Source organism: Nematolebias whitei, chromosome 10 (genome assembly GCF_014905685.2).
Source record: "Nematolebias whitei isolate Nwh7 chromosome 10, NemWhi1, whole genome shotgun sequence".
Lineage (NCBI taxonomy): Eukaryota > Metazoa > Chordata > Actinopteri > Cyprinodontiformes > Rivulidae > Nematolebias > Nematolebias whitei.
This window is the reverse complement of record NC_056507.1, coordinates 28,566,469-28,579,212: the sequence shown is the minus strand read 5'-3', so window position 1 is coordinate 28,579,212 and position 12,744 is coordinate 28,566,469. Positions and strand designations below refer to the sequence as shown.

The 12,744-nt window shown below is 41.0% G+C and overlaps 1 protein-coding gene across 1 annotated transcript in view; it reads left to right on the top strand.

The window, feature by feature from the left end:
- megf11 (multiple EGF-like-domains 11) overlaps positions 1-12,744 on the top strand; it is a 94,829-nt gene that overhangs the window by 65,884 nt on the left and 16,201 nt on the right. The window contains exons 8-10 of the mRNA XM_037683686.1: positions 8,578-8,698; positions 10,270-10,433; positions 10,524-10,626. Of these exons, the coding sequence (XP_037539614.1) occupies positions 8,578-8,698; positions 10,270-10,433; positions 10,524-10,626 (388 nt within the window). The remainder of the gene's footprint in view (positions 1-8,577; positions 8,699-10,269; positions 10,434-10,523; positions 10,627-12,744) is intronic.

Sequence of the window (12,744 nt, the reverse complement as noted above, 5' to 3'; positions counted from 1 at the left end):
CACCATGTGTGTGTTAGTCCATCATGTGTGTGTCAGAGTCCATCTTGTGTGTGTCAGTGTCCATCATGTCTGTGTTAGACCATCATGTGTGTGTCAGAGGCCATCATTTGTGTGTCAGTGCCCATCATGTGTGTGTTAGTCCATGTGTGTGTCAGAGTCCATCATGTGTGTGTCAAAGGCCATCATGTGTGTGTCAGTGTCCATCATGTGTGTTAGTCCATCATGTACGTGTCAAAGGCCATCATTTGTGTGTCCGTGTCCATCATGTGTGTGTTAGTCCATCATGTGTGTGTCAGAATCCGGCATGTGTGTCAGAGTCCATCATGTGTGTCAGAGTCTATCATGTGTGTGTTAGTCCATCATGTGTGTGTCAGAGTCCATCATGTGTGTGTCAGAGTCCAGCATGTGTGTTAGAGTCCATCATGTGTGTTAGAGTCCATCATGTGTGTGTCAGAGTCCATCACGTGTGTGTCAGAGTCCATCACGTGTGTGTCAGAGTCCAGAGCTGAGGAGTCTGATAGCTTGTGGACTGAAGCTGTTACAGTCTGGTTGTGTTGGTCCGAATGCTGCGGTACCTTCTCCCAGATGGCAGTTCATTATAACAGTGTGTAAAATTGTTAAATTTATTTTATACATAAAGTCAACAATTTTTTTTTTCAAGTATTAGAGTTAAATACACTATAACCAACAAACACACAAAAAATAATTTAGCAAGCTTAAATTCCACATGACTACTTTATCTTTTAACTGTGTAAGTTTAACTTTGAAGGTTGCACGTTGGATTTATTCTCTCTGGAATATTGTGTATGAAATTTATTTTATAGAATAGTATTTATAGTATATACAGTTTTTAATAAAACTAATTCTGGGGTATTTTATTTTCCATTAATCTTGATGTGTTCTTTTGCACCACTTGACATTCTGTAGTGCACATATCAGTTATGCTATTTCACAAATATTGGATTTCTGTACAGCCAAAGTATGGAGCAAACTTAAATCTACATTCTTCTACCAAGAGAGTGATATTTTTGTTGTCTGCTTCAGTTTTATTCATTTTTGGGCTGTCACATTGTCCCCTTTTACAACTGTCAATTTAGTTGTGTAACTTCAATCAGCTCCGCCACTGTATTTCTTGTCTCGCAATTGGAAGTTCCAGAGCTACAGAGACTGAGGGATTACAAGTCTGCCAATGTTACATTTCAGTGGAAATTGCCTGTGTCTTACAGCGGGTCGCTGTGGTGAATTGAGCTACAGAGCTGGGCTGCAGACTGTGTCTTAATTTGCTCCACCTGTTCGCTTTGGCGGCTGCTGGGAAGGGCTGCCAGACCCATTAAACAGACCTAGAGGGCAGAAGCTGGATAGAAAAGGAGGCAGTCAGGTGGGAACAAGCACCGCTCATATGGAGAATTTGTGTGTTTGTGTGTGAAGGAGGAGGCTCGTGAATGTTTTCCTAACAAAGCTGCTGAAGCGTATTGTTGGAAGCATAAAGCTGGTACCTGTTTGCGTCACGTTGCATACTGCATGGATATTGTCAAGTGGGGCTGTTAAAAAGTGGCTGATTATTGTGTTGAGGCTATGACGGCAAGTGAAGTCACTTCCACCAGGGAGCACTTGTAAGCCTCCCTGCTGCATCTTTGTTCTGGGATCCCATTGGGAGGCAAACCAAGCCAAGTGTTGGAACAGACTGAGCACCTGCACACTTGATTTACTTCTAGTAATTGGACATGCTCTTTTATTGTGTGTGTGGACTGGGACAAAGTGATTACATGTTACCTATTCAGGCATTGTTCCTGGCAATCTGCAGTGCAAAGTAACGTACAGGGCCCGCTTGTTCTGTTAACAGTGTGGTACGTGTGAGATTATATGAGTGCATCAGAAATGGCTTCCGTTTCTGGTCGTGATAACAAATCACATTCCCACCTCTTAGTGATTTTTAGCCTCATCAAATGGTTCAAACGGTCCTGTTTCTGTAGTATGGCATGAAATTTAAAACGCTTTCTCTACTCCAGCCGTTGGATACACTGCTAAGGAGTGAAACTGATTGGTAATTAGTAGGACAATTTGCATTTAGTCTCAATGGGTAAAAGCCTAATCAATGCTGTGTCCGCTTGTGGCTTACTATTAAAAAAAAAAAATTCCAATTACATTAAGACTCAAATAAGTTTGGGTTTAGTTTCTTAACCAAGGACAACCTGGCGTTCTCAGAGGAGCTCAGGTCTGGCTGCTGCTTTCTCTGACCGTGGTGTTATAGCGTGCAACGGGGTGACAGCTCCGTGTTTTAGTAATGATTCTCAGCCTTCTATCCTTCCCAGCTCTGAAGGAATATGAAGCAGATGACTAACGAGAGAGCAGCCTTTTCACCCTGAAGGACAGGACGACTGCCACGAGGGCGAAACCACGTGGAATTCAGCTCTACAAAAATCCATGTGGTCATTTGTGGCCGCGTAACATTTTATCCATGAGTCCACTCACCAGTAAATTGCCTGTGCTCTGAAGACTGAACACCCCCCCCCCCCACCCTCTCCTCCTGGTCAAAACTTCTCCACGCTTTAACAGCTGCAGCCGAACTGCTATTGTTAGCAGTCTTGAAGCTGTCATTTTCGGCAGAACAAAGGTTATCGCAACCGATTGATAAAAATTTCATCCACAGACGGGCGCTTTTATGTGGTTGCACAGGGAGGGGAGATGTTATAAGATGTGTGTTCTGCCCCCGGCGTCCGCTGGCACATCTCCTCCTGCCTCCTGTTTAAGCTGAGTTCAAAATGATAATGAGAGCAGCGAGCAGCCAGCAGTCCCCCAGCACTCTGGTGAGCAAAGCAAGATCCACTCAGGACTCCTCTGGGCCTCTAATTGGGACTCTAAATCATCGTGTCACCTGTCACTCACGGCGGGGTTTGAAGTGGGGGAGGGAGTGGGGACCCGTACAGTGGCTGTGATCTCCAGCTGAGGGAGAGATGAGACCAGAGGAAGTGGGCTGCACTCAGCTTTTAAAGCAGGGAAACTCTAATGATGGCAGGTTGCAGAGGACAGACAAGGAACGCTTTGTGTCCTTTAGCAGCGTTCACTCTTATGCAGTGAGACTTACTGGAGCGCTCATGAATACTACAGTAGGTGCTGCCAATATTCAGATTGCATCCTCCTGCCTGTGGGCTTTATTTGCAACATTTTCCCATAGTTTGACTGCACTGAACTCTGAAGTGTTTTCATCCTTGCTGTTCCGAACTCCCCCTGCTGGAATAATGACACGATCAGCCATGTGAATTAACGCTGTCTGCATCAAGACTGTTGTTTTTTTTAAAGTTGTTTTGATCCATCCATCACTTTTACCCGCTTCTTCCTTTTTTGGGTCATGGGGTCACTGATCCCCATGTACAGCTATCACTATGCGAGAGGCAGGGGACACCTTGGACAGGTCTCCAGTTCATCACAGGGACACATAGAGACAAACGAGACAAACAACCATTCACTTTCTCACTCACTCCTAGGAACAATTTAGAGTTACCAATCAGCCTAACATGCATGTTTTTGGTCTGTGGGAGGAAACCAGAGTACCTGGAGAAAACCCACGCATGCACGGAGAGAACATGCAAACTCCACCCAGAAAGGCCCCCGGACAGGGATTTGAACCGGTGTGACCTGCTCACTGTGAGACGGCAGCTCTACGAACTGTGCCACCGTGCTGCAAGGATGTTTTGATCTTGCTTTAAATACTTTTTTTTCTTTTTCTCTATAGACAAAACAATAAAAAGAGAAAAGAAACATGTTTGGTGAGTTAAAAATAATAATCCTCTATAAGCTTCTTCTGTTTCTTTTTATTTATTTTTTGTAAAGCTTTTCCAGGCTTTCAACCTTAAGGCCAAACATCCATGAAGGAATGCACCTACTGTCTTTTGAAAAGATGAAGTTTGCTGTTCAGACCTTGAAAATATGATTGTGTGCAATTACACAGTTTATGCTTAAGCAGTTTAAGCAGCATGGTGGCACAATTGGAAGAGCTGCTGCCTCTCAGCAAGAAGGTTGCTGGTTCAAATCCTGGTCTGGGGGGCCTTTCTGGGTGAAGTTTGCATGTTCGCTCGGTGCATGCATGGGTTTTCTCCAGGTAATCTCGTTTCCTCCCACCAAAAACATTCATGTTAGTCTGATTGGTAACTCTGAATTGTCCCTAGGTGTATGTGAGAGTGTGAATGGTTGTTTGTCTCTATGTGTCCCTGTGATGGACTGGAGACCTATCCAGGGTGTACCCCGCTCCTCGCACAGTGATTGCTGGACATGGGCACCGGCGACCCCCGTGACCCAAAATGGAAGAAGTTGGTAAAAGATAATGGATGGATGCTATCAGCGCTAGAGGTATGTGTTGTGGAGAATGACTCTCAAATACAGCTGCAACAAATGACAAATGAACACTCAACAGCATTCACAGAAAAACTGCAAATCAAAGTTGTGTTCTGTCAGGTGAAGGTAGATGACAATAAATTTAAATCCTGAAACAACAGATGGATGGATCCACTGAGCTTTTAGGTGAGTCTGTTACAAATCGTTTAATAAATACCGAAAGACCAGAACTTTACAGGATATTTTAAGCAGCAGTTCTTTCATCATTTATCACCTGCAAAAGTTAATGAAATAATACTATGAGTCGATATAGAAAATCTGCAGAAACCGTTCAGGGGAGTATGAAAATATGTATTTTCCATCCAGAAAACATCTTCAGCTTTGTAGGCTGGTTTTCTAATGAGGACATTTCCAGTTTTGGTAAAACTGATATAAAATCAGCATATTTACTGATTTCTTTACATGTATGCTGTCATCAGCCTGTAGCTTCTAAAACCAACAGAAAGTTGATTTGTCTAAAATCTCAGTTAACTTGCCTCATGCGCAGAACTTGATGTAGATTGAGGGGCATTTTTTTCTTATTTTTCCTCCTGCCATAAAGGACAAGAGCATGAAAAATGGACGAGACTTGATCACCTTTGGTGCTCCATCTCACATGTTCACTGTTTCATCAGAGGTTTTTGAATTTCAAAGTGGGCCTCCCCAAAGATAATAAAGTGGAAGTGGTTATACTTGTCACTGATTCTGACCTGCAGCAATACACTTCAACACAAACATCATCTAAACAGCAGAACTAATAATCATCCAGACATCACTGAATGATGACTTATTTTCCACAGTGTGTTAATATTTACTTCCTGCCTTTCATGGCAGCAGGTGATCATGTAATTGCCTGCATCTTTATGCATGTGTTTTTTGTCTGTCTGTTCGTAAAATATATCACGAACCAGATGACAGATTTGAAAGAAACATCCAAAAATTACCCATCTAAATTATCTGTGCTTGCTAAAGTATTTGAGTCCCTTGTTAGTGAACATGTAAAAGAATATCTGGCCACTAATTCTATTATTTGGATTTATCAATCAGGATTTAGTAATAAACAGTACTACCACTGCAGCATTAAAGGTTCTAAATGATTTAACAGAAGCTCTAGATAAAAATCTGTGTTGTCTTTCACTATTTATAGATTTCTCTAAGGCCTTTGATACTGTGGATCACTAATCATCTAACAACTGTTGGGTTTTCTACACATACAGTTGGATGGTTTGTAAACTATCTTAAAGATACTGTAGAATCCAGATGGTTTTTGTTCTGGAGTTCAGTTTATTCACAAGGGGGTACCACAAGGTTCTGTACTGGGTCCTTTGTTATTTATCTTGGATAATAATGATTTTGGAAAGGATATTTCAAATGCAGCAATTCATTTTTATACAGATGACTAAGTCATATATTGTTTTGCACCTATGCCCACAGAAGTGTTTGCATACATGCAGAACGCATTTAACAGAATACAAGAACAGCATAGTCAGCTTCAACTTGTTTTGAATGCTGACAAAACAAAGCTTATGTTTTTCAACAACTCAACAACAGTAAGGTCAAACCAGTCTGTCATCACCACTAGTGATGGTCAACAAATTGAACTTATATCTACGTTCAAATATCTGGGATTTTTAATTGATGATAAATTGTCTTTTAAAGCACATACAGTATATCCTCAGGCTCATCAGAGACTCTACTTCCTCAGGCGGCTGAGGCGAGCTGGTCTGGGAAGCTCAGTCCTCACCTCCTTCTACAGGTGTGCAGTGAAGAGCATCCTGTGCTCCAGCATCCAACGTGTGGCATGGAGGCTGCACAGCTGCAGAAATTAAAGCTTTGCAGAGAGTGGTGAAGGCTGCACAGAAGACTGTTGGAGTCAGTCTCCCCACCATCACAGACATCTACACCTCTAGATGCAGGAAGAGGGCCACCTGCATCATGAAGGACTCCACTCACCCAGCACACACACTTTTTGCCTCACTCCCCTCAGGAAGGAGGTTGAGGAGCATTAAGTGTAGAACCACTAGACTGAGGAACAGCTTCTACCCTGAGGCTGTTAGACTCATGAATCTCTAACCAGAATAATCACTGTGAAAAATCACATCTTGTTCATTCAACCTTTATTTAGACAGGTAAATCCCATTGAGCCTCGAGGACTCATTTACAAGAGAGACCTGATTTCAACAAAGAATGATGACAACAATTGTTGCTGCTGATCTGTGTCATGATGCTGTGTTAGTTCGTACTCATCTGCTCACACTGACTCATGTTCGTGCTGCTGTTCAGTGTATTGTGTTTATTGTTTGTATGCTATTAGTGCTTAGCGTATTTTTAACTGATGTTTTTTTAGTTCATAGTCTTAGTTCATATCTTAGATATCATTACTGTTTTTCTTTTACATTTTATTGATAGATGTCACTGGGACCCTGTGTACATATTTTTGTTCCACCATGACAATAAAGAATCTCTGAATGTTCAGTGCACTTTAAATAAACTGAAGCTTTTACTTGGATTTTATTTTCTGAATAAATCCTGCTTTTCTTTTAGGGTAAAACAGAAATTGGTGGTGTCAACCTTTTTTCCAGTTATTGACTATGGTGATGTATTATACATGAACGTCTCTGCTCAATGTCTTCACATGCTGGATAGTGTGTATCATGGTGCTTTGTGGTTCATTACAAATTATGGAGCCTTAACTCATCACTGTCTCTTGCTAAGTTAAAATGGTCATCTCTGTACATCAGCTTGGCCATTGGTATGTTTTGATTTACAAGCCTACGATTAAGTTGACAGCACCTTATCTTTCATCTTTGTTAACTTTAAACAACAGGACCTACAGACTCCGGTCTCAAGTCTTTTTAAATTTGAGTGTTCCTCGTGTCAGAACAGAAAGGGGAAGAAAGCCTTCAGCTTTTCTGCTCCAACCTCATGGAACAGTTTGCAATCAAAGCTTAAACTTAGAACACTAGTATATCTGAATGTATTTAATACCATGATAGATCCTGTTATGTTCAAGTTGCAGAAGTGCAATTGTTTTAATTGAGTCATTTGTTTTATTGAAAGTCTATGTTTATTGTGACTGTGTTGTAACAGTGTTTTTCCCCTTCTCTCTATGTGCTGCCAGTCTTGGCCAGGTCTCTCTTGTAAAAGAGATCTTTTGATCTCAATGGGACAAACCTGGTTAAATAAATGTTATTATTACTATATTATTAAAAAGTGATCAGTGGACGTACATCTACAACTGATTCACTTTTGGTGCCAAACTGGTTTAAGATGCCCACCACAGCTAAACTACAGTAGCAAACACCAAAATAGTGATACTTCAGACAATTTTACATATGTTGTGCTAAAATTTGGCATGCTATTAGCTGAGAGTCCTCCCCAACATATGCTCTGAGAGCTAACAGATCAGATCTTTGTTTAAAATTTTGGCATGCAACATAGCAATACGCATTCCTTCAAGAAAGCTTCTTTTTTCTATTTATAGTCATTGTACGTTAATAGGTACACTGCACTTAATATGATCATGTGTAAACACAAACATCTTAATAATGATATATGAATAATAATCTCAATCATGATAATAATAATAATAATATCTTATTATTGATGGTAATGTTTCCTTTACATCCTGTTTGCTCCAGCTGAACACCATGTTCAAAGTTAACAGGTACTCTTTATCTTCCACCAGTCGTTTTGCAACGCAAAGACTGCAGTTTGTCCAACACAAAGTGTATTTAGAACAGAAATATTTATATTAATGAAGTGAAGAAGGGCAGACTGAAGGGTGAATTTAGTCGTGGCTTGCTCCGAGGAGGATGGATGAGAATTCTTGGGTCTTGGAGTTGTGCCAGTCTGTCTGTTGAAAAGCGAAGAGACTCTACAAAGATGTGGAGAGACGTCAGAGAGCGGTGCTGAAGCAGGGCTGCAAGAAGCATCAGCGCTGTCAGAATACGTAGAGTGCATAATTGGAAGCTAGGAATGATTGCTCAAGGTGATCAGCTGTATATTTCCTTTCTCCCTTCAGCTTCACTTTAAATTCGCAATTCATTTGCTGCTTTTCTTTGTGCAGAAACAGCCTGACCGACCCAAGTAAATCATCCAGAAAGCAAGGAGAAGTGTATTTTACCCTCTTTGTCTTTCTGTCCTCAGTCATTCAGAATGAACCCATTTCTGATTCTTCTGCTCCCTGGTTTGGTTCTTCCTCAGGGGGAGGACTGTGACACTGCGTGCCCTCAGGGTGTGTTCGGACCGAGCTGCATGTCCACATGTTCTTGCCACAATCAGGCGTCCTGCTCTCCCATCGATGGCTCCTGCGTCTGCAATGAAGGTACACAACAATTATCTCATGGTACAAGTTCAGGCAAGACATTCATGATACAAGAAGACGAGAGGTTAATTATTCACACGGCCTGTACTGCACGTGTTTTGCACGTGTCTTGCTCTAACAAACCTGGTTTGGTTAAATAGGTCTTTTTTTTATCAGCCTTCAGCTGTTTCGGAACATGGACATGTAACGATGAAAGGATTAGAAATAATCTATTTATAGGTTTTGTCAGGCAATTTTCAGAAAATCATAAATATGTGATTGCAGCCTCTACTTACTTGGCTCTTTTCACTTTTTTATGTTTTATATGTGGTTTCCTTAAATAAAAAAGATTTGAAGTATTTATAATAAAATTAAATAAAATTTATAAATAAATAAAAATAAAAGCACAACCCCTCCCCAGTCATTACAACACTTTTTAGTTTAGTGGAAATATCTCTCAAATATTGATGGATGACAAAGTAAATCCTAAACAAATAGGTAGAGATATATACAATTTTCCACTCTGATGCTCAGGACATCATAAGTAATAATTTAACATTCACTCACACAGTGAAGGTGTGAAACAAATACTGAGCAGAGCCATTGTTTGAGAATTTGTATTGAGATGACAAACAGAGTTTTATTCACATATCATTGTTTAAGAGTAAAGATGAAATTAATATTTGGGTTTAAAAGGAGAAAAAGAAATTTTACTTCACGTCTTACAGACTAAGGTTATAAAAACATTAAAGCAAACTAAATTACCATCCAGGTTTTACAGCAATACCATGAAACCGCAAAAAGCGTTTATCCATAAGGGATTAAAACTATGCTAAATATCTGTTTTGTCTTCTTTAATCCTATTTTGAAGATAAGCTGAAATAATTAAAATGAACTAATCAATTATTGTCTTTGTCTGTTGACTTCCTCTAACCTCGTGATAAATTCAAATTATATTCTGACATTATCATAAACTTCTCTCAGGAAATCAAACCTGTTCATTTATTTGGTCATTACACGACACCAAACATCACACCACGTTTTTCACCTGATTATAAAGATGTAATGTGAAACAACTTATGTTCATGTTTTTATGGTTGCTATCAGAAACTTTTCATTTCTAAGTCTTCATTATAAACTGCTGCCTGTTTTTGCTCATGTCTCTTTTTTTTGCCAAATTATTTTGATGAAACAGTGAATGAATTTCAAGAGTAACTCATTGAATATACTGAGTCAGTCGGATTAAAGATGGCTGCTACAGCTAAATGACCCCAGCAAACACAACAATGGTTACAACTCAGTCATCTTTACAGATATTGAGCTAACATGTTATGTAGTGGTAGCTCAGAGTCAATTCCAACACATGTTTTGAGACTGACGTCTTGTGAAATTGCACAAGTTCGCACATATTGTTATTTTTCAACTACAGCTTCAACTCATTTCATAACATGTTAATCTAAAACCCTGGCATGAACAGCAACAGGCGATATGCCTACTTCAAGGAATGCTAGGCCTTTGATTAAGGTAATGATGTTCATGAAGCTTCTTTAAATTAATGGAACCCATCTGGTGTCTGCTCTCTTCCACTGGAGGCTGGCAGGGTGTGGACTGCTCCATCCCTTGCTCCAGTGGTACATGGGGCTTGGGCTGTAATCAGACATGCTTTTGCAACAACGGAGCTGCATGTGACCCCGTAGACGGCACCTGCTCTTGTTCTTCTGGGTGGAGAGGGGAGCGCTGTGACGAGTCCTGCCCTGTGAGTCTCACCTGTAGCATCAGCCTGACATGCACCAGCTGACATGTTTTGGGATTTAAATGTCTGACACTGAGCTGATGTCGTTGTCAGGACGGCACCTACGGGTTGGAGTGCCGTGAACACTGTGACTGCAGCCACGCTGACGGCTGCGACCCCGTGTCTGGCTCGTGTCGCTGCTACCCCGGATGGACAGGTGGGTCCTGATCGGGCTCGTATCTGTAGCTGCAAACTATCTGGATCTATTAGTTGTTCCTCATCAGCTGAAAATCAAAGCCATCAGATGAGAGTCAGGGGCATGGGTGCTCGTGGTTTGTGTGTGTTTACAGAAGCTCCAAGCAGAATTTCATGAATTAAACCTTCAGTTTGTTTTGCCACTCAGCCTGTTCTGTATCTGGATGAGAAACTTTGAGAATTAAGCTTTAAATTAAAATGTTTCCACTGATTCAGTGGTTGTATGCAGTCACTCTTGTTTAAAATATTGCTTGTTTTACAAAGAAAAAAGTCAGTAGACAGATTTTTATTTTTTTTAAGGCTTAAGCAAATATTTGGCAAAGGAATGCTTTCTTAATTTTAAAACATACTCTATAATACATAGAATTTTGGCTATGTTGACTAATCAAAGTTTCAAGTTTGTGTTAAATCTGACTGAACCTCCTGCCAGACTCTTAATTATCAAAGGCTCAGACTCTGCAGATGTTTCCTCACTGAAATGATTCACGCACAAAGGCAGGGGCGATTCCAGAGCCTGACCTTTAGGGGTGCATAGCTCCCGGTGTCGATAATGGCTCTTGGTTTGAACAACATGGTGGCCGTTGGTGTCAGATGCATTCGTAATGTGGGAGGGGCACACTGGTGGAGGGGTCCTCCCCCGTAAATTTTTGAATAAAGTAGATGCTATTTCTTGCATTCTGGTGTATTTTAACAGATTGTTAAACATCTACGTTTACCTCCATAAGTAAACTCTTGATTCAATAACTATTTTAGAGTTAATGGCACAAAAAGATGTAGCGCTAAGCTAGCGGCGTGCAATACAGATGTGCTAGCTAAGATGCTACAGACGTAGCACTCGGATTTACATTACACAGCAGCATGAAATAATCAGCAGCATGGATAGTCAGCAGCACATATCAACAATCGAGTGGCATTACAGCAATTTTTTTTTCTCACACAGTGATTATTCTGGTTAGAGGTTCATGAGTTTAACAGCCACAGGGTAGAAGCTGTTCCTCAGTCTAGTGGTTCTACACTTAATGCTCCTCAACTTTCTGCCTGAGGGGAGCAGGGCAAAAAGTGTGTGTGCTGGGTGAGTGGGGTCCTTCATGATGCAGGTGGCCCTCTTCCAGCATCTGGAGGTGTATATGTCTGTGATGGTGGGGAGGCTGACTCCAACATCTTCTGTGCAGCCTTCACCACTCTCTGCAAAGCTTTTCTTTCTGCAGCTGTGCAGCCTCCATGCCACACGTTGATGCTGGAGCACAAGATGCTCTCCACTGCACACCTGTAGAAGGAGGTGAGGACTGAGCTTCCCAGTCCAGGTTTTACAGCTTTTACAGCCAGCTAATAACATTTGGTGCGAACCATTTTCTTGTAAAGGCTTTTATTTTATTGATAACCAAAAATATCGAATTATGAAACAAGTTGGGTCCTGTTCACAGTTTTGAGGCCATAGGAGGAGGATTTAGGAGCATCTTGGTTGGGGTCAGCGCAAAGTCCTTCCTGCCCCAGATTTGTAGGTGCCACAGTCTGGAGAGAGATTATAAACACTTTGCACAAAATCAGTTTAGTGTTAACTGATCATAACAAACAAAGACTAAACTTATGGAACCAGAAGTTACAACATATATCTACATACAAAACAAAACAAAGTGCAACTAGATTTAAGCGTTAACCTTTAATTTAACCATTAAACATAAAATGTAATTATGACAGAAAATGGAGGATTTACCTGCAGGTACCTTTGTAAAAATGAACATGTGGTACTTCCTGTTTATCACTGTTGTATTCAGCTGATCATGAGGTCGGCTGCAGGGCTTTATCATCTTTTACATTTTTCCAGAGTCAGTTTAGGTTTTTGGAAATGCACCCTCTAAAGCAGGATATTCAACTAAACTGCTCGTCGGAGCCAAAGTTACTGAAAGCCAGCAGCTCAGGGACCGAACATTCAGCCATTAAAGTCCATCCATCCATTATCTTTTACTCACTTCTTCCATTTTGGGTCACGGGGGTCGTTGGTGTCCATGTCCAGCAATCACTGTGCGAGGGGCGGGGCACACCCTGGACAGGTCATCAGTCCACCACAGGGCCACATAGA